Source organism: Cetorhinus maximus, chromosome 12 (assembly GCF_964194155.1).
Source record: "Cetorhinus maximus chromosome 12, sCetMax3.hap1.1, whole genome shotgun sequence".
Lineage (NCBI taxonomy): Eukaryota > Metazoa > Chordata > Chondrichthyes > Lamniformes > Cetorhinidae > Cetorhinus > Cetorhinus maximus.
Window position 1 is genome coordinate 78,707,520 of NC_135890.1, and position 20,610 is coordinate 78,728,129.

The 20,610-nt window shown below is 45.7% G+C and overlaps 1 protein-coding gene and 1 non-coding gene across 2 annotated transcripts; both read left to right on the plus strand.

Moving 5' to 3' along the window:
• The first annotated feature begins 5,445 nt into the window (after positions 1-5,445).
• On the plus strand, positions 5,446-5,518 carry trnak-uuu (transfer RNA lysine (anticodon UUU)). The gene has a single exon. It is a non-coding gene; the product is annotated as a tRNA-Lys (tRNA).
• A 456-nt stretch (positions 5,519-5,974) lies between these two features.
• Positions 5,975-10,612, plus strand: triap1 (TP53 regulated inhibitor of apoptosis 1). Its single transcript, XM_078553962.1, has 2 exons — positions 5,975-6,167; positions 10,205-10,612. Exons 1-2 carry the CDS (start codon positions 6,021-6,023, stop codon positions 10,295-10,297), a joined length of 240 nt encoding a protein of 79 aa, XP_078410088.1. The 5' UTR covers positions 5,975-6,020; the 3' UTR covers positions 10,298-10,612.
• The last annotated feature ends 9,998 nt before the right edge of the window (positions 10,613-20,610 follow it).

The window sequence follows — 20,610 nt, forward strand, 5'->3', positions numbered from 1 at the left end:
GCTCACAACGTAGTCTCCTCTACATTGAGTTCATCAAATGCAGACTGGGCTACCACTTTGTGGAACACCTCCATTCAGCCTGCAAGCATTACCCTGAGCTTCCTATCGCTTGTGATTTCAATTCTCCATCTTGCTTCCACTCTGACCTTCCTGTCCTTGGCCTGCTGCAGTATTCCAATGAAACGCAATGCAAGCTCGAGGAATGGCACCTCGTCTTTCAACTCGGCACTCTACAGCCTTCTGGAGTCAACATTGGGCCCAACAATGTTAGATCAAAACCTCTGCCTCCATTTTGTTTCACTTTTTTTAAACTGGTTCAGTTTTTTTCTGGTACCTTGATTCGTTCACTTTGTATGTGAACAGCTGCTATCCAGCCATTCATTCCTCACCTGCACACATATTTTGTTTCTTTACCCATTACCAATCCCTTTCGCTTTTGTACCATAAAACCTTTTGTCATTTCATTTCTCCTGTCCTCACCCTATCACAGACTTTCCGTTTTGTTTTTCCTCATCCCTCTCCCTTTCACTTGTTCAAAATCTATCGCATTTCTATTTTTCCTCAGTTCTGATGAAGGGTAATTGATTTAAAAAGTTAACTCTGTTTCTCTATCCACAGATGCTACCTGACCTGCTGAGCATTTCCAACATTTTCTGTTTTTAGTACAGATTTCTAACATCTGTAGTATTTTGCTTATGCACTGTTAATGGGTTTAAAGGGACAGTCATTAATTGAAGCAATTCTCATGCAGCAAGAACTGGACAAGATCCAGGCATGCACTGATTAGTATTCATGCTTCACAAGTGTCAGGCAATGACCATCTCCAACAACAGAGTAACCACATCCCTTTGACATTCAATGGCACTGCCATTGTCGCATACCCCACAGTTTCCCCTTAAATACATCGATACTATTTGCTTCAACCACTCCCTGTGGTAGTGAGTTGCAAATTCTCAACATTCTTTGAGTAAATAAGTTTATTCTGACTGCCAAATTCATGAACAATTAATTTTATAGCCCATAAAAAAGTGACAGCTGCATCCTGGATTTGAATCACCAATGGGTCACACGTCAGTCATAATACAAACTGAACTAATCACTTACAGCAGCTACAACAATATGCCTTATAACATTGTATTGAGACAGCCCTAGTGCAGAAATTCTATTTTAATCTAACTATTCATTTCTGTGTTCACAAAAACTGAGCAGTAAAATTACAACTCAGGATGCAGCCCATATTCAAAAGAGGACCATGATCTAGAATTGCGATGCTAGCTTTTTAATTTCATTTATTCATTCACAGGATGTGGGCTTTGCCGATTAGACCAGCATTTATTGCCCATCCTTAATTGCCCTTGAGAAGGTGGTAGTGAGTTGTCTTCCTGAACCGCTGCAGTCAGTGTAGATACACCCACAATGCCGAGAGGGAGGGAGTTCCAGTAACAGTGAAGGAACGGCGATATAGTTCCAAGTTAGGATGGTGTGCGGTTTGGAGGGGGGCTTGCAGATGGTGGTGTCCTTGTCCTTCTGAGGTTGTGGGTTTGAAAGGTGCTGTTGAAGGAGCCTTAGCGAGTGGCTGCAGTGCATCTGCTGCCACTGCGTTGGTGATGGAGAGAATGAATACAGTAAAGACCCTCCTTTCGTGACTTCCTTGTTTGTGTTTTCACTTACCCGTGCTTGTACTTTGTACACTGCGTCCCCCATTGCGTGAACAATGTTTGTTTATCGGCGTTTTTTTCTCCCTCTCCCCTTTTTACCTGGGGAGACAGCAGCCATGATGGAGCAGAGACTGGAATGGTTGCAGCTGATGTGCAGCCCAAATAAAGGGATTAACCCGGAAATGTCCGAATCTCTCGGTCCAGAGCTGTGATAACTGTTTAATTTTGAAATCTTCACCGGTGTATTTCTCAGAGGCTCCCCTGTCTGTCGTGTACGGGTACTGCACCACAATTTGCTGTTATGTGGAGTTGCTGCCCAAGCCAACGCTGCCCTCACATTACTGGAACCTGTCTCATTGACTCCCATTGAAAAACATGTTCCTCATTCACGATTTCGCCGCTTGTGAGGTTTTGTGGGAATATAACCCTCCGCGAATAGCGGGACTTAGGCGGTGGACGGGGTGCCAATCAATGGGCTGCTTTGTCCTGGATGGTGACAAGCTTCTTGAGTGTTGTTGGAGCTGCACTCAAACAGGCAAGCGAAGAGTATTCCATCACACACCTGACTTGTGACTTGTAGGCGGTGGACAGGCTTTGGGAAGTCAGGAGGTGAGTTACTTGCCACAGGATTCCCAGCCCCTGACCTGCTCTTGTAGCCACAGCATTTAAATGGCTAGTCCAGTTCAGTTTCTGACCAATGGTAACCCCCAGGATGTTGATAGCTGGGGATTCAGCGATGGTAATGTCATTAAACATCAAGGGGAGGTGGTTAGATTCTCTCTTGTTGGATATGGTCATTGCCTGGCACTTATGCGGCATGAATGTTACTCACCACTTGTCAGCTCAAGCTTGGATATTGTCCAGGTCTTGCTGCATTTGGACATGGACTGCTTCAGTATCTGAGGAGTTGTGAATGGTGCTGAACATTATGCAATCAACAGTGAACATCCCCACTTCTGACCTTATGATGGGAGGAAGGTCATTGATGAAGCAGCTGAAGATGGTTGTGCCTAGGACACTACCCTGAGGAATTGGGCCATAATCCCTACACAATTTAGATGAGAAACATTGTTACATTTCCCTTAAGTGGCCAGTTAATGACTGCTTAAGGGCCACTTCTCAGCCAGTTGCAATGTTTCAGCCGGCAGGAGGAGGTTGACGATAGGTGGGAAGCCTTGGCAGGTAAGCCTGCTTGGGCCTTGGGTGGGAAAGGGGAAATGTCTCCTTCATAGGCTTTTCTGGTCAGAAGCACCCCCCCACCTCAAGTATTAACACCCCGAACCTCCTCCCCATGGCCTTCTACTGTGGTCCTGCCTGTCATCCATTTCCTGGCTCTTCTTCTCCAGGAACTGGATGCAGTCCCAGCAGTGGCTACAGTTCCCAATTTGGTTGGCTGGCAGCTCTTGGAGGCGGGATTGCTTTCCCAAATGGGGGTGGAAGACCCATCGCCTGCTGCCTTTTAAACCATGGCCAGTTTGAGGGAGAGCAGGTAGGAGGCTCAAAAGGCACCTGTGAATTTTACAGGCCCCCTCCCACCTGCAAACCTGCCCACAGGGAACCATAAAATTCTGTCCACTGTATCTACCCAATTGACTCTTTTAACATTTTAAACACCTTCATCAGATAATCCCTCAATCTCCTATATCCAGGGAAATACAAGCCAAGTTTATGCCACTTACCTTCATAATTTAATCCTGTAAGCTCTCTGCACTTTTTTCAATTCACTTCTTCTAAAGATACCGACAAGCACTGGGATACAGTTTCACAACCGCAAGCTTATACTTGGTAGCTCATCAAGTATTTATTCTAAAACAAAAACAAAAATAGCTGGAAAAACTCAGCAGGTCTGACAGCATCTGCGGAGAGGAACACACTTAACGTTTCGAGTCCGTATGACTCTTCATCAGATGCTGCCAGACCTGCTGAGTTTTTCCAGCTACTTTTGTTTCAGATTTCCAGCATCTGCAGTATTTTATTTTTATCTAAGTATTTATTCTACTTGTACAAGATCAGACAGTGATTGACAGCTGATGAATTGACCATAATCTGAGTTAGGTACATTCATGATTGACAAGGGGGTCAAAGGGTAACAGGGGTAGACAGGAAAGTGAAGTTGAGGCCACAATCAGATCAGCCATCATTTTATCAAATGGCTGTGCCGACTTGAAAGGCTGAATGGCCTAGTCCTGCTCCTAATTCATAGGTTTGTATGTGCCTCTAGTTGTATTTTAGTCACTTCTCAGAATCTTGAGTTATAACAGCAGGTTTGTGGGAGCAGATTATCTTGTGTGAAAACGGAAAATGCTGCCCAGAGCCATTGTCATCCGTGCGCTGATCAATGGAGAAATTCCACACAAATGTTTGCTGCCAAGCTCCTTCTAACAAACATCCCTGAAATAAAACCATCACTTCAAAATAAAAAACAATTTTAAACAAAGGCTGACATGTGGTAGGTAGAATGCTGGAAGTCATGTATGGAACATAAACACCAGTACCGACTAGTTGGGCTAAATGGCCTGTTGCCATGCTGTATAATTCATGAAATTCTATGTAAAAACAATTTTAAACATAGAACACACTTGTACATTGTTTTGCCTCATAATGAGTGTCACTAAATCGTGAGATTAAAGACCTATAATTGCAAATTATTAGAAAATATTTTGGGCATGCACATTTGCAGGCAGAAAATGCTGGAAACACTCAACCTCTGTGTAGAGAGAAATGTAGGGTTAAAATTCCAGGTCAGTGACCTTTCAGCGATAGCAAGTGACAGATCTAAAACATTAACTCTGTTTCTGTCTCCATAAATGTTGCCTGATTTGAAGGACTGCTGCTTCCAAAAAGGCAATAAAGCTGCCTCGCAGTACATATCGCCTTGGGGTAGTGACAGGTCTATGATTGCCATGGAGTTATTGTGTGTGAAACAGCAGAATGAAAGAACCATAAAATGCTTTTTAATGAAAGTGAATGTTGGCAGGGGAGAGGGGGGTGGGAGGGGTATGAAGGTGAATGAAAAGCAATCACTGAAAACAGGAGTTTGCACCAATGCTTGGGAGACCTGTTAACTGGCAGTGATGTGACAGTAATTGTGTGGCAGACTGAACAAGCTGGGGCTCTTTATCAAACTGAGAGGTGACCCAATAGAGGTCTGTAAGATTATGAAGGAATTGGATAGGGTAGAGATCACAGAGTCACAGAATTGTTACAACGCAGAAGGAGGCCATTCAGCCTATTGTGTCTACACCGGCTCTCCAAATGAGCCGTAGTGCCGTTACCCCACCACCTCCCTGTAACCCTGCACGCTCTTCCTTTTCAGAAAACAGTCTAATTGCCTTTTTTAAAAGATTCAGTTGAACATGCAGCCTCTACCACACTCTCAGGCAGTGCATTCCAGACCCTAACCCTAACCACGTGCTGCGTGGAAACAATTTTGCTTGTGTAGCTTTTGCTCCTTTTACCAATAACTTTCAATCTGTGGCCCCCCTCGGTCCCAATCCCAGATATTGTTTTTAATTTATGGAGGGTAAGGAGAGGGGGGGGGGGGAGATCAAAAGTAGGGAGCAAAACAAAGATATTGAATTCAGCAGGGAATTGAGGAGAAAGCTCCTTTACCCAGAGAGTGATTAGAGTGTGGAATCAGAGGGGAGCAGCTGAGCTGAATAACAGGGGAAATTTAAGGGGAAACTAGATAAACACATGAAGGAGAAAGAATGAAATAGAAATAAATTGACAGAGGACCTGGTTTATTTCTGTGCTGTAATACGATGTAGTTAATGTTCGATTCAGGGCCCGGATAGCTCAGTCGGTAGAGCATCAGACTTTTAATCTGAGGGTCCAGGGTTCAAGTCCCTGTTCGGGCGGCAAGTTTTTTGTTCATTTTTTTTTGTTTAATTGTAATGAAGTTAAATTGTGTTTTACTGACCCGGCCCCGCTTTAAGTTCAAACCGAAAGATTTCTGGTGATAAAAGGAAGAGTCCCGGTTGCCGGTGATCAGAGAGGCCGGGGATTGAGCGACATTGAGCGGCCAGTGCCCACCTCCCACCCGCACTCAGCACCAGGCCTTTATCGCAGGCAGAATAGAGAGAGGGTAGGAAAGTGGTGCAGGACAGAGACCGAGAGGAACGGGCTAATTCCAGTCCCGCAAGGAATAAAATGTAGTTCCAGTATCAATGATGGTGCCGTTGGCACCGCGGGCACGGATGCTATCTGCCAGTATGAAAGATGGCGACCACGGGCACAGATGCGACCTGCTAGTATGCAAGATGGCGACTACCAGTGCCTGGGCCTGAGGTCGCTGGTGTCACGTGAGCACTGAATGACGTTAAATTGAAGCGACGCGGGTCATTGGCCGGCTGGGTGAATATGAACAGTGTTGGCACCGAGTGCTTGGAGCTGAAGCACGGGTACGATCTGTGCTTCAACCGCTGGTTCGCTGAGAAGTTCCTGAAGGGAGAACGGAGCGCGGATCCGTGCAGCGAACTTTTTAAGCAGTACCAGGAGTGCGTGAAGGTGAGGCAGGTGATCCGGAGTGGGGCCGGGGGATCCGGAGTGGGGCCGGGGGATCCGGAGTGGGGCCGGGGGATCCGGAGTGGGGCCGGGGGATCCGGAGTGGGGCCGGGGGATCCGGAGTGGGGCCGGGGGATCCGGAGTGGGGCCGGGGCCGGGATTGGGATTGGGCACCATGGGCAGGTACTGTGATGAGGCGACTGTCCTTGGTAGAGGCTGGGGATCCGAGGGAGAGCGCTGCAGAAAGTTGCTCAAACCAGTCCAGCAAACCTCCAAGGTCCTGTGCTGTCCATGAATGAAAGGAAATGGATAAATATTTAAAAAGGAAGAACATTAAAAGCAAGGGCTTTGAGTCGATAGCTGGAAAACCAATTTGTAGGGATTGTTTCTTAGAGCAATACGTTGCAGAATCTACCCAGGAACAGGCTACTTCAGATCTAGTAATGTGTAATGAGGTGGGATTAATAAGAGATCTTGTAGTTAAGGATCCTCTAGGGGGTAGCGATCACAACTTGGTAGAATTTCAAAGTCAGTTTGAGGGCGAGCAACTTGGATCTCAAACCAGTGTCCTCAACTTAAATAAGGGCAATTACAGAGGTATGAAAAAGAGTTGTCTAAAGTGGGCTGGGAAAATAGATTAAGGGGAAGGTGAGTGGATGACCAGCGGCAGACATTTAAGCAGATATTTCATAACGCTCAGCAAAAATTTATCCCGGTCAAAAAGGAGGACTCTGAGAAGGATGAACCACCTGTAGTTAACCAAGGTGGGCAAGGAGAGTACCCAATCAAAAACAAAGGCATACAAAGTGGTAAACTAGTGGTAGATCAAAGGATTGGGAATTTTTTCAAAACCAGCAGTGACTGACTGACTGATTGATTGGTTGATACACAGAAGACAGTCAGGATTAAGAAGTCTTTTTCAGGTTGGAAAGATGTAACTAGTGGAGTGCCACAAGGATCAGTCCTAGGGACTCAATTATTTACTACCTATATTAATGACTTGGAGGAGGAGGCAGCGTGTAATGTATCCAAATTTGCTGATGATGCAAAAATAGGTAGGAGGGCATGTTGTGATGAGGACATAAGGAATCTGCAAGGGGATATAGATTGGTTGAGTGAGTGGGAAAAAACTTGGCAGATGGAGTTTAATGTAGGAAAGTGTGAGGTCATGGACTTTAGTAGGAAGAATCAAAAGGCAGATTATTATTTAAATAGAGAGAGAGAGAGACTCCAAAAAAGTGCAGCAAAGAGGGATCTGGGTGTTCTTGTGCATGAAACACAAAGTTAGCATACAGGTGCAGCAAGTAATTAAGAAGGCAAATGGAATTTTGGCCTGTATTGCTAGGGGGTTGGAGTTTAAAAATAGGTAAGTCTTGTTACAACTGTACAGGGTGTTGGTGAGGCTGCACCTGGAGTACTGTATACAGTCTTGGTCCCTGTATTTAAGAAAAGATATACTGACATTGGAGGCAGTTCAAAAGAGATTCACTAGGCTGATTCCTAGGATGAAGGGGTTGACTTTATCAAGAACGGCTAAAGTGGTTAGGCATTTATTCATTAGAGTTTGGAAGAATGAGGGGTGATCTTATTGAAATGTACAAGATTCTGAGAGGGTTTGACACGGTAGATGTTTAGAAGATGTTTCCACTAGTGGGGGAATCACAAACTAGGGGACGTAGTTACAGAATAATGGGACGCTCATTTATAACTGAGATTTGAAGGAATTTCTTCTGAGGGTAGTGAATGTGTGGAATTCTCTACCCCAGAGATTTGTGGAGGCTAGATCACTGAAAGTATTTAAAGAGGAGGTAGATAGATTTTTGAAATATTGGGGAGTTGAGGGTTATAAGGAGCTGGCAAGAAAGGAGTTGGGGCCTGGGGCAAATCAGCCATGATCTTATTGAATGGCAGAGCAGGCTTCAGGGGCCGAATAGCCTACTCCTGCTCCTATTTCTTATATTATGTTCTTATGTTAATCATTGAAGAATCAACATCTGGTATGATGGATTTTCTGGTCAGTTGTCTGAGGTGGAAATTCATTGCCATGTTAAGAGTCTTCAAACTGCTGAGAAATCCACAGTAAGCATTTGATTTCTGCTAAAGATGAAGTGTGTGCTCCCTTTGTATAGGCACACATCTCACTCACCCATGTCCAGAGAGCTTCGATTCAGAGCCAAGACCTGAAGTATGTGTTGAAATTGCTGGAATTTAACCTGCTAAACCAACGCAGCTTCTCAGACCTGTTTCCCACTGCTTGCTCAGCTATGACTTACTATCTTGCAGTGTTTATCTAAAGAGTTGCATGAATCCTGGTGAGTGGTAGTTTGCCCATTGTAGGCCCGTTATTGAGCTGATGTCAGTTTTCATGAGGCACTTCTCATAACCTCAGGATGTCGTGAGGTGTTTCACAGCCAATTTGTTCACTTGTGAACTGTGTAGTTTTAGCGTAGGGAAATGCCGCAGCCTGCTTTTGCACTGCAAGTTCTTTCAAACAACTTTGTGATAAATAACCAAATAACCTGTGAATGATGTTGGTTGAGAGGTAAATGTTGGCCATGACACCAGGGGAACTCCCTTGCTGTTTAAGTAGTGCTAATGGGATGTTTCATAGACAAGAATAGAAAGTTTATGGCACAGAAAGAGGCCACTTGGCCCATTGTATCTGTGCCAACAGAAAAACGAGCCACCTAGCCTAATCCCACATTCCAGCATTTGGTCCTTAGCCTTGCAGGTTATGGTACTTGAGGTGCACATCCGGACATCTTTTAAATTAGTTGCTTCAACCATCCTTTCAGGTAGTGAGTTCCTGCCCCCTACTACCCTCTGGGTGAAAAAGGTTTTCCTCATCTCCCTTCTAATCTTTCTACCAATCACTTGAAATCTATGCCCCCCCACCCCACCCGGTCACTGACCTCTCTGCTAGGGTAAATAGGCCCTTCCCATCCACTCTGCCCAGGCCCCTTAAAATTTTGTGCATCTCAATCAAATCTCCCCTCAGCCTCCTCTGTTCCAAGGAGAGCAACCCCAGCCCATCCAGTCTTTCCTCATAGTTGCAATTTTCCAGTCCTGGCAACATCCTTGTAAATCTGCATCCTCTCAAGTGCAATTACATCATTTCTGTAATGAGGTGACCAGAACTGCACACACAATTCAAGTTGTGGCCTAACTAATGATTTATATAGTTCCAGCATAACCTGCCTGCCCTTATATTCTGTGCCTTGGCTAATAAAGGAAAGGATTCCATATGTCTTCTTAGCCAACTTATTGACCTTCAGGGATCTGTGGACATTCACTCCAAGGTCCCTCACTCCGTCTAAGCCTCTGTATTTTCTCATTAATTGTGTATTCCTTTGCCTTGTTTGACCTCCCCAAAAGCATCACTTCACACTTCTCTGGGTTGAATTCCATTTGCCACTTTTCTGCCCACTTGACCAGTAAATTTGCGTTCATCCATGATGGTTCTCAGTTTAACATGTCACCTGAAAGATTGCACCTTTTGACAGTGCAGAGCTGAGTTGTACAGAATGTTAGTTCAAGGCTCTGGAGTGGCGCTTGGACCATGACTTTCTGACTCTGGGAAACAGTGAGTCAAGGTTGTATTATGACCATATACTGACCAAAGTGGGAGGTCTTGTGGTGCAGTGGTAGCATCCCTACCTCTAGGCTAGGTTCAAATCCCACTTCAGGACTCAATGGCCACAAAAGATGTGTTCGTAACATGGCCAAGCAGGTTGCTTATCAGCCTGTAAATCCTTCCAATATGCCCGATGGCAGGCAGTAGGAGTGGGGAAAATTTTCTGGTCGGCCATACTGCAAACCCTTGCAGTACTTTGCCAAGCATAACTTTGCACCAATCCATTGGAAATCCATGGTCACCAACACCCTCTGAGCACATGGCACCTGGAGGAGGAGGAAGACTGACTAAAGCATCTTGGTCTTTGCCCTGTTTTTATTTTTAAATTATTATTCTTCTGCAGATGGCTTCAGATTTTCCAGCATGGCTGATGTTTGTTAACGAGAGAAAATTATTTTAATTGCAGAAAGCCATCAAGGAGAAGGACATCCCAATTGAAGGGCTGGAATTCATGGGACCCAAACGGGAAAAGCCTTATGGAAGTGGTGGTTCTTCATGATGTGACAATGGCACTGGATTCTTCCCTGCTAGCTTTTTGTTTCTTGTTAAATCAGCATTACTGTGGCCATGACTTCTTCGTAACACAGTGTCGATGATATCAAGATAACAGCTGCAGAGAGCAGGATTTGATGGAATAACATTGGGCTCTGTAGTTATTGTTTAACATTATTAATTTCCAGAATGACAGCAGTGATCATCAGAAACATTTACAAAAAACATCATGAAGTTGGGTGAATTTTGTATTTCACATGTACAGTTTTTCTAATCTGTTTGTGAGTTGTCTTTTGGAAGTTGTAAATAACTTGTCTTTGTTAAGCTTGATTTGATTCTTTACATATAAGTTAACTTCACTCACTACACAAACCTATGTTTGATCCAGCTACATATTTTGATTTTTGCAGTCCAGAAAGCTGTAAAGTATCTAATCAAAAGATGAGGTGCTGTTTTCAGGCTTGTGTTGAGCTTCATCGGAACAGTGCAGCAAGCCAAGGACCGAGAAATCAGTGTGAGAGCAAGGTGGAGAATTAAAATGACAGGCCACCAGCCGTACCTGTGGACTGAACCAAGGTGCTCTGCAAAATGGTCATCTCATCTGCATTTGGTCTCCCTAATGTAGAGCAGGTCACAGTGTGAGCAATGAATACAGTATACTAAATTGAAAGATGTTCAAGTAAATCACTGTTTCAGCTGGAAGGGCTTTAGGGGTTTTGGATGGTGAAAGGGGAGAAAGTAAAAAGGTAGGTGTTGGATATCCTGTACTTTATGGGAAGATGCCATGGGAACTGGAGGGTGTGTCAGATGATTGAGGAGTGGATCAGGTTGCTGTGGAGGGAACAGTCCCTTTGGAATGCTGAAAGTGAAAGATGTGTTTCGTGGCGCTCCATCACACTGGAGGTGACAGGATGAGCCATTGGATTCGGAGGCTGGTGGGGTGGAAAGTGAGGGCAAAGGGAATCCTATTGTGGTTCTGGGAGGAAGTTTCCAGGTTTGTTCTTTGGTTTATTGTGATTTAGCTTATCTCATTAGGGGCTACAGTAGGAAAATTTAAGTGGAAGAAGCTGATAGTTTTTGCTTTGGATTGATATTTAACAATCACTTCTGGAAGTGCATTTTTATTTTTTATTCATTCTCAGGTTGTAGGCTTCGCTGGCTGGGCCAACATTTATTGCCCATCCCTAGTTGCCCTTGAGAAGGTGGTGGTGAGCTATCATCTTAAACTGCTGCAGTTCATGTGGTGTAGGGACACCCACAGTGCTGTTAGGAAGTGAGTTCCAGGATGTTGACCCAGCGACAATGAAGGAACGGTGATATGTTTCCAAGTCAGGATGGTGAGTGACTTGGAGGGGAACTTCCAGATGGTGGTGTTCCCATCTATCTGCTGCCCTTGTCCTTCTAGAAGGTAGTGGTTGTGGGTTTGGAAGGTGCTGTCTAAGGAGCCTTGATGAATTCCTGCAGTGCATCTTGTAGATGGTACACACTGCTGCTACTGCCCTTGTCCTTCTAGATGATAGTGGTCGTGGGTTTGGAATGGTAGTCGAAGGAGGAAAGCACAAAGTGAAACTGTGTTGCTTCTTCTGTTGAATAGTGTGCTGACATTTGCCGTTTAGACTCATGAGTAATGTACCAGAGGATGAACTGCAAATTCAGATCTGTATTCCAGTAAGGAGAGGGGAGGTGATTCAAAAAAAGAAGCAATGAGAAAGGCTGACTAGTTTAGGTAGTTATAGGGATAGTATAATTTGAGTGCAGGCTCTCAATGAGCAGGGGAATGTGGTCAGTATTATTCAGAGGGAGGCTTTCATTATAATTTAATTATATATTGTTCAGATTGGAGGGCCATGGTCAATATAACAAGATACTGTGAAAAGAGATATTGCCAAAGTTTTTCATCTACAGGCCTGTAGTATAAATTGTTGTGATCATTTGAAATTTGGCATTCTTGCATTTGTCCTGATGAGAGCAAAATGAAAAACTTCGGCAACATGTATGTCTCTTTTCAGTAAAATTTAACTAGCACACTGGTTAAAGAGGTGGGAAGCACAGGCTGTTAACCCCTTGCACTTCTTCCACCATTTAATCAAATCCTGGATGGCCTGTGACCTACCTCTTAACCTGGCTTTGCCCCATATCCCCTAATAACTTTGGTTCACAAGAATCAACCAATCTCGGTTTTAAGATAAACAATTAATCTCTCATCAATGGCGGATGTAAAAGAGAGTTCCAAATGTCCACCACCCTCAATGTGAGGAAATGTTTCTGATTTCACTCCTGAAAGGCCTGACTCTAATTTTTAGACAATGCCCCCCTAGTCCTGGACCCCCCCCCCAACTAGCAGAAATAGTTTCTCTTTATCTAAAAAGGAAAATAAAGACTTTCATTGACATAGCATTTTTCACAACTGTAATCACTATTGCAATGTAGGAAAAGTGATAGCCAGTTTGTGGACAGCAAGCCCCCCACCAAAAAGTGATAATGACATGAATTTTTTTTTCTTTTGTGTGATGTTGATTGCAGGATAAATATTGGCCAGGTCACCTGGGATCATTTCCCCCATTCTTCGTCACAATAGTCCTGTAGGATCTTTTATATGCAACTTAGAGGACAAGCCAGGCCTGGATTTAATGTCTTATCCAAAAACTGCACAGCCCTCCCTCAGCTCTGCAACCAGCCCTGATTGCTGGGCTCAAGTCCTGGAGTGGGACATGAAACTGGAGACTCCAACACAACTACTGACTGAGCCACAGTTGACACTATCCACTATCCTGTCTTTTTCTCTTAGTTCATTAAACTTTAATCAAATCAACTCCCACCCTCCCCCTTTTAACCTTCCAGGGAATGCAATCCTAATTTGTGTAATCTCTCATAATTTAGCCTTTGGGGGTCCAGATAGCATCTATAAAGCATTGCTGCACTCCCTCCAAGGCCAATATATCCTTCTAATGTCCCCAGAACTACTTGCAGTGCTCCAGGTGTTGTCCAAACAGGTCTTTGTATAGCTGAAGCACGTCTAACCCCTTGTATGCTAGTTCTTTAATATAAAGGCCAGCATTCCATTAGCCATTTTGATTATTTTCTGTACTACTTCATGGCATTTTAATAATTATGTACCTGAAACCCCCCTAGTCTCTCTGGACCTCAACACGAAAGCAAAATACTGCAGATGCTGGAAATCTGAAATAAAAACAAACTGCTGGAAATACTCAGCAGGTCAAGCAGCATCTGTGGAGACAAAGTGTTAATGTTTCTGGTTGATGATGAACCTTCATTTGAACTCTCTTTGGACCCTCACTGTTTCTAGCTGTTCATTATTTTGAAAGTATCCTTTTTAGGCCCAAATTGGATGGCTTCACATTTGCCCATGTTGAAATCCATTTGCCACAGTTCTTTTCCATGCATTTAATCTATCAATATCTCTGTAATTTTATGCTTCCATCTACATCTATGGAGGGATATGGGGAAGGTATGTGGAGTTAGATTGCAGATCAGCCATTATTGAATGGCAGAACAGGCTTAAGAGGCTAAATGGCCTGTGACCTATCTCTGTTCCTATCTCCACAGCTTACAATGCCACCTATTTTCATGTCATTGGCAAATTTGAATGTGTGGCTTTTTATCGAATCACCTAAGTCATTAACAAATACAGTGAATATTTGGGGCCCCAACACAGATCCTTGTGTGACACCAATAGTCACATCCTGCCAACGAATAATAAAAACAAATAACCAAAATTCTGGTGTAAATTATACAATGCAGTGTAGCACAAAGCTGCAAAGGAATCTATGGGATGTGGAAGCGCTGGTGCCCAAATATCACCTCTTGGGGTAGAGAAGATTAATGTGTTGATGAGACAGATATAGATAGGATAGTAGGTTGTGAAGAGGACATAAGGAGTCTGCGAAGAAATATAGATAGGTTAAGTGAGTGGGCAGAAATTTGGTAGTTGAATTATATTATGGGAAAATATGAACTTGTCCACTTTAGCAGGAAGAATAGAAAAGCTGTATAGTATTTAAATGGAGAGAGATTGCAGAACTCTGAGGTACAGAGGGACCTGGTACATGAATCACAAAAAAGTTGGTAAGCAGGTCCAGCAAGTGATTAGGAAGGTAAATGGAATGTTGGCATTCACCGCAAAGGGGATCAAGTATGAAAGTAGGGAAGTTTAGTTACAGTTGCAAGACCACATCTGGAGTGCTGTGTGCAATTTTGGTCTCCTTACTTAAAGCATATAATTACATTAGAAGCAGTTCAGAGAAGGTTCACTCGACAGATTCCTGGGATGAGCGGGTTATCTTATGAGGAAAAGTTGGACAGATTGGGCCTGTATCCATTGGAGTTTAGAAGAAAGAGAGGTAACCTTATTGAAACATGTAAGATCCTGAGGGGACTTGACAGGGTGGATGCTGAGAGGATGTTTCCCCTTGTGGGAGAGACTAGAACTAGGGGACACCGTTTAAAAATAAAGGGTCTGCTTTTTAACTTGGAAATGAGTAGAATATTTTTCCCTCAGAAAGTTGTTAGGCTGTAGACTTCTCTCTCCAGCGTGTAGTGGCGAGAGGATTGTTGAGTATTTTTAAGGCTGAGTTAGATGGATTGTTGATTGACAAGGGAGCCAAAGGTTATAGGGGGTAGACAGGAAAGTAGGGTTGAGACCATATTCAGGTCAGCCACGATCTTATCAAATGGTGGAGCAGACTCGAGTGGTTGAATGGCTAACTCCTGCTCCTAATTCGTATGCACTACCTTGAAAAGGTGGTGCAAGGCTCCAATATGAATGGTAAATTTTCTCAAATGAGTAGTTGATCTATAAATACTGGGGTTGTTTGCTGAGTTAGCCGATCAAAGCCCTAGCAATGGTGCTGCTAGAAGTGGGGAAGAGAGGATGAGAAAATTATTTGATGCTCCAGCAAGTTTACCCATCGTGAGCTCCTCCTATCTAATCTTTCAAAGGAGCATTCTGTTTCACTGCCCCTCTTTGGACTAAACCAACAACCAGACATTGCCACATTTAGTTCATTGATCTTTTATGGACAAAATCAACTGATGTGGCTCACAAGTTTCAGTTATTAATCACAAGTACTCCCCTGAGAGCACCATCCTGTTTTGGCAGCTCTGTTCAAACAGCCTACACTTTATAACTACTCAAACTACTGCTTTGCTAAAACAACTAGAGTTACTGCACCGTTAATATTTATTCAGTTTAATATTTATTCAGATTACTCCATTATCAAAGACAACATCTTTACAACATATTGTCAGATAAATCAGTAAAACTATTAGTGGTAAATTAATCCATGGTAATCTTACCAGCATCTCGGGCAGTTGTAACTCTTCTCACATTGCATGACATTCATGTCCCACTGATTCTTTCAGAGCAAGGTACATCTGTCCTCACCTCTGCATTTTGCAAGCATCCACAGTTTAGTTTATGTTTCTTCTCACACTTTGCATGACAATTTGCAAACTACAATTTATTCTTATACATAATATTGCTAAATATATGTTATTAAAAATAAAGAGAAAGCTCAGTCCATCCCCTTACACTATTACATACACAAGTTTCCGCCTGTCACATTTCAGATGCACTTCAAGCATTCAAAGCTTTAGCAGACAGAAAACATAGCAGTCTTTTCATGTGGATTTTTTCTGGCTTGCAAATTTACAAACATCCGCCATCTTAAAAATTTTTCTCAATAACAGGAATTGACCTCAGAGGTTACAGTAATTAGACATTAAAGACAAGTCATTTGGAAGAAAAGTGCAATGTACCAAGAGAGGTCAGTGTGACTGAGTACTTAAACACTATTAGCTGATCAAATAGCATGGATTTGTGAAGCATAATTCATGTCTAACTAATCCATTGAATATACAGTGAAGCCACCAGCATAGCTGATAGGGAGGTGTCAATGAATGTCGTCTTTGTGGATTTCATAATGTTCCACACAAGAGATGGTTTTGGATAGTCCCCATGATCTGTGGACTCTTGGTGTGGTTCCTGGTTACTGATTTGCATGACCTATCTTCCCTAGACAGACTGTAGTCTTACTCTGGGACTTGCTTTAAACTAGCTAATTAAACAGGTTACACAGTAGGTATGTCTCTCCCGAGTACAGTCTGTTCCAACCTCTCAAGAGTCTAGCACATGACTGACTGATGTAAGTGATACATCATCATCTACATCACTCATTAGCATATCTATTCTGTTAACCCTTCACACTACAGAGATGATGAGTGGGAATTGTCTGCTCTGCCCATCAATGGTGAGCTGCGTTTCCCGCCGTCAGACGTCGGGGACCTCATTGTAATACATCTGCACATCATTATAAGCCCAGCTCGCGGGGAACATCCCCCCTCCACCCCATGCTGGATCATCTGAGCATGTGTTTCACAACAGCGTATACAAGGCGTGCACTAGGCGGGCTGCATTTTGAGGGGAACTCGGAGGTGAGTGCACAGTAACCTTTCACAACACTCATGAGGGTCGCCTGTTGGACTTCAAGGTTGAGCACCTCCCTCCAGATGAAGGGGTGGCGGGGCTTGCTGCACACACAGCTGAAGCTTCACAGCGAGATGTCACTCTTGGGTGCCTCTCTAGACCCAGGGTCTATAGACGGCGCCTGTCACTCCTGCAGATGACTGAGAACCAGTGTCACCGAAGAGGCACATATCTAGGGAACTGGTTGATTACATATGTCACCTGCTGCAGGATTTGGCGCCACGGGGACATGGATGGCATCCACTGCCTGTGGCTGTGAAAGTGACCATGGCGCTCAATTTTTACGCCAGTGGCTCCTTCCAGGGCTCCTCATGTAACCTGTATGGGATCTCACAAGCCTCCATGCACAAGTGTATCCAGGAGGTCATGGACACCGTCTTCACAATGACACAGAACTTTGTGCATTTCACCCAGGAAAGCCAGGAAGCAAGAGCGCTGGGATTTGGGCAGATCTATGGTTTTCCACAGATGCAGGGTGCCATTGACTGTATTCACATGGTGCTTAGTTCTCCGTGGCAACAAGCGGTCAACTATGTTAACTACAAGGGCTTCCACTCACTGAATGTTCAGCTGGTGTGCGACCACTACAAACACATCCTACAGGTCTGCGCAAGATTCCCAGGTAGCGTCCACGACTCCTACATCCTTAGCAGGTCTCAGATCCCTGACATCTTCCAGGGTCCAGAGAGGCTACAGGGTTGGCTCCTCAGAGACAAGGGCCACCCACAGAGGATGTGGCCGATGACATACATACGGCAGCCTCAGACTGCAGCAGAGAGAAGGTATAATGAGGCTCATGATGCAACCCAGACTCTGGCCAAGTTGGCCATTAACAGGTCCAGGCAGTGGGCGATCAAGGGGGGAGTCCCGCCGATTGTTTGTCCCTTTTCCGTGGCTACGTTCGCGGCCGGGTGTCCCTGGAGAGGGAGCACGCGGTGTCTGCCGGCACTCTCGAGGCCTTCCGTGCCTGGTGGGCACCACAGGAACTGGGGTGGTTTGTTGACCCCTTTGATCACATTTTGGTTTGATGTTTTTTAAGTTTCCTTTAAACTTTTTCCCTGATTTTACAGCTGACCTGACTTAGGGGCTGTGCTTGATTTATCCATTATTTTGCTAATTTAAGTTAATTGTTTTAACTCGAAAGAGTTACAACTCCTTAGGAATCCTGGCCAGTGAACTGGCAGGAGCTGGAAACCAAAGTCACCGCTCGCCTGCAGCGCTGGACAGGGCTGCTCCGAGTGCTGTCTTACCAGGGTCGAGTTCTGGTCATAAACCAGCTGATTGCCACCATGTTGTGGTACTGGCTGGTCACTTTGACTCCTCCCCTGGACTTTGTCACAAAAATCCAGAGAATGTTGTCAACTTCTTCTGGGACAAAAGACTGCACTGGGTCGCTGCTGAGGTTCTGAGTTTCCCGCTTGTGGAGGACAGTCAGGCGCTGGTGTGCCTATGCACCCAGGTGGCGACTTTCCGCCTTCAGATCCTGCAGCAATACCTTAACATCGAGCCCCCTCTGAGATGGTGTGCCCTGGCGACGTATTCCTTCTGCCAGGTGCATGGCCTGAATTATGACGTGCAGCTCCTGTTTGTAGACTGGAGGGTCCTTCGTGGCTCCTTGCAGGCGTTGCCCGTCTTTTACCAGGACCTGATCAAAGTCTGGAACATGGTCGGCTTGCAACGCAGCTCTCCCCCGTCAGGAGTAGCGGCTATCGTCAGAGAGCCACTGCTCAGGAACCGCACCTCCTTCACTTTCGGTGGCTGGTGGAGAGGAGGGCTGTGGCTGCCGGGGTGACCAGGATCGGGGACGTGCTGGGTGGCAGAGGAGTGGGCTGGATGCTTCCACAGGAGTTGGCGCGTCGTGCGTCCGTGGACGTCCGGCTCGTGGCCAATACCATCTATGACCTCAGGGCGATTGTGCTCGGCCCCGACGTCATTTTGGGTCTCGAGGCGGCGCAGGTGCGAGGTGGTCTTCCGTCCGAGCGCACCCCTGTTCGAATGGAATTCCACATTGGCCCCAAGCCCTGAACACTCTCATGGGAGCCGGAGCCCCGCATCTTGAGCTCGTCTCGTGGAAATGCCCTACGTGTCCTTTAGCATGGCGCGGAGGGGTTTCCTGTAGGCTGTTCACACCCCTCATTTCCTTGCCCGCGCCTGCTGCCCGGACATGCCCTGGTGTGCCTTGTTGCCATCCGGCGGCGGAGGTCCCCAGTGGGAGGCCCTCTACGGAGGTGTCCTTCCGCTTTCCATCAGGGACCTGGGGTGGAGGGTGTTGCACACAGCAGTCCCCTACAACCGTAGGATGTGTCGGTTCACAGACTCCCAGGATACCTGCGTCGTTTGCAGCCTTGTGGAGTCCGTGAACCACCCGTATGTAAGTTGTTGTAGGCTGCACCCCTTTTTTAGTTACTTGGAAAACCTTTTACTGTTGTTTTGTTTGCACTTCAGCCCCACGCTCCTGATCTACAGACACCTGGTGCGGATGGGGACCAGGAGGGAGGAGGACCTCCTCGTGAACCTGCTCCTGGGCCTGGCCAAGTCAGCCATTAACAGGTCCATGCAGCGGATGATCAAGGGCGTCGTCCGGCCCGACTGACTGCCCCTCTTCTGCGGCTATGTTCACAGCCGGGTGTCCCTGGAGAAGGAAAACGTGGTGTCCGCTGGCACCATTGAGGCCTTCCATGCTCAGCATACATTCTGGGGACTGGGGTGCTTTATCAACCCCTTTAATCACATTTTGGTTAAATGTTTGCAGGTTGCATTTAAATTTTGTCTTTTGTTTTTCCAGTTTCCCTTTAAGGGCTGCATTTTACTTTGTTCCTGATTTTGTTAATTTAGTTTATCTGTATTGTAACAAAAGAGTTACATCTTCTTAACCTTCCTAACCCTGCCATTACGTCTTGGTGCTCCCCTGAGATCTACAGTGGAGGTGGAGGCAGCCTGCTGACTGCTACGCCCTGTCTGTGATGACATTGGCGGGGGTCCTCTGGAAGGCCGAGACCCAGAGGGCCCCAGCCTGCAGTGGCACCCTGCTCGGCCTGTGGAGCTGGAGCTTCTGGAGTCACAGGAAGAGGGGATTCGGATGGGCCGGACACTCCCAGAGTCACCTGGGTTGATGGCCCCGGGGTGTGCACCTGCTGATCCACTTTCCAATGGGTGCCCAAGAGTCCCTGGCTGACTCCTTATGGAGAAGCGGAAGCTGGAGTGAGATCGAGCTGCCCCACAACCTTTTCGCATTGACACTGTTGGAGGCCAACTATGGCGTCAGTATGGAGTTCAGCCTATGCAGCAGTGCAGGGCCAATGTCCTGGACCAAGGTCTCCATGGCAGCCACCATCCTACCAGTGTTGATCTTGGTGCGTTGGCATGCCGGCGCTATCATCTCAGACTGAAGGCAGACGGACTCCTTCATCGTGCCTTGCAATCTGAGGAGTGCAGCGGACATCCCTTCCTGATGTTCCTGAGCTTGCCTTTGCAGCTCCAGCAACTGAGGTATGACTGAGTCCAGAGGCTTATTATCTGACAAACTCAGCAGATTTCTGGTCTTCAGCAGTCCTCCAGGTGCTGGAAACCTGGGAAGGCCCTGCCGCTGCCTGCTGTGGATCAGATAGTGCCAGGTGCTCACCAGATTGTGACCCCGAGCCTACTCTAGAACTAGGTCACACTGAGGTGTGTATCTCTGGAGGGTGGAGAGTGTGGGTGAGTGCTGTGATGGGTCCTTTTTTTTATTCATTCACGGGATGTGGGCTTCACTGGCTGGGCCACCATTTATTGCCCATCCCTAATTGCACTTGAGAAGGTGGTGGTGAGCTGCCTTC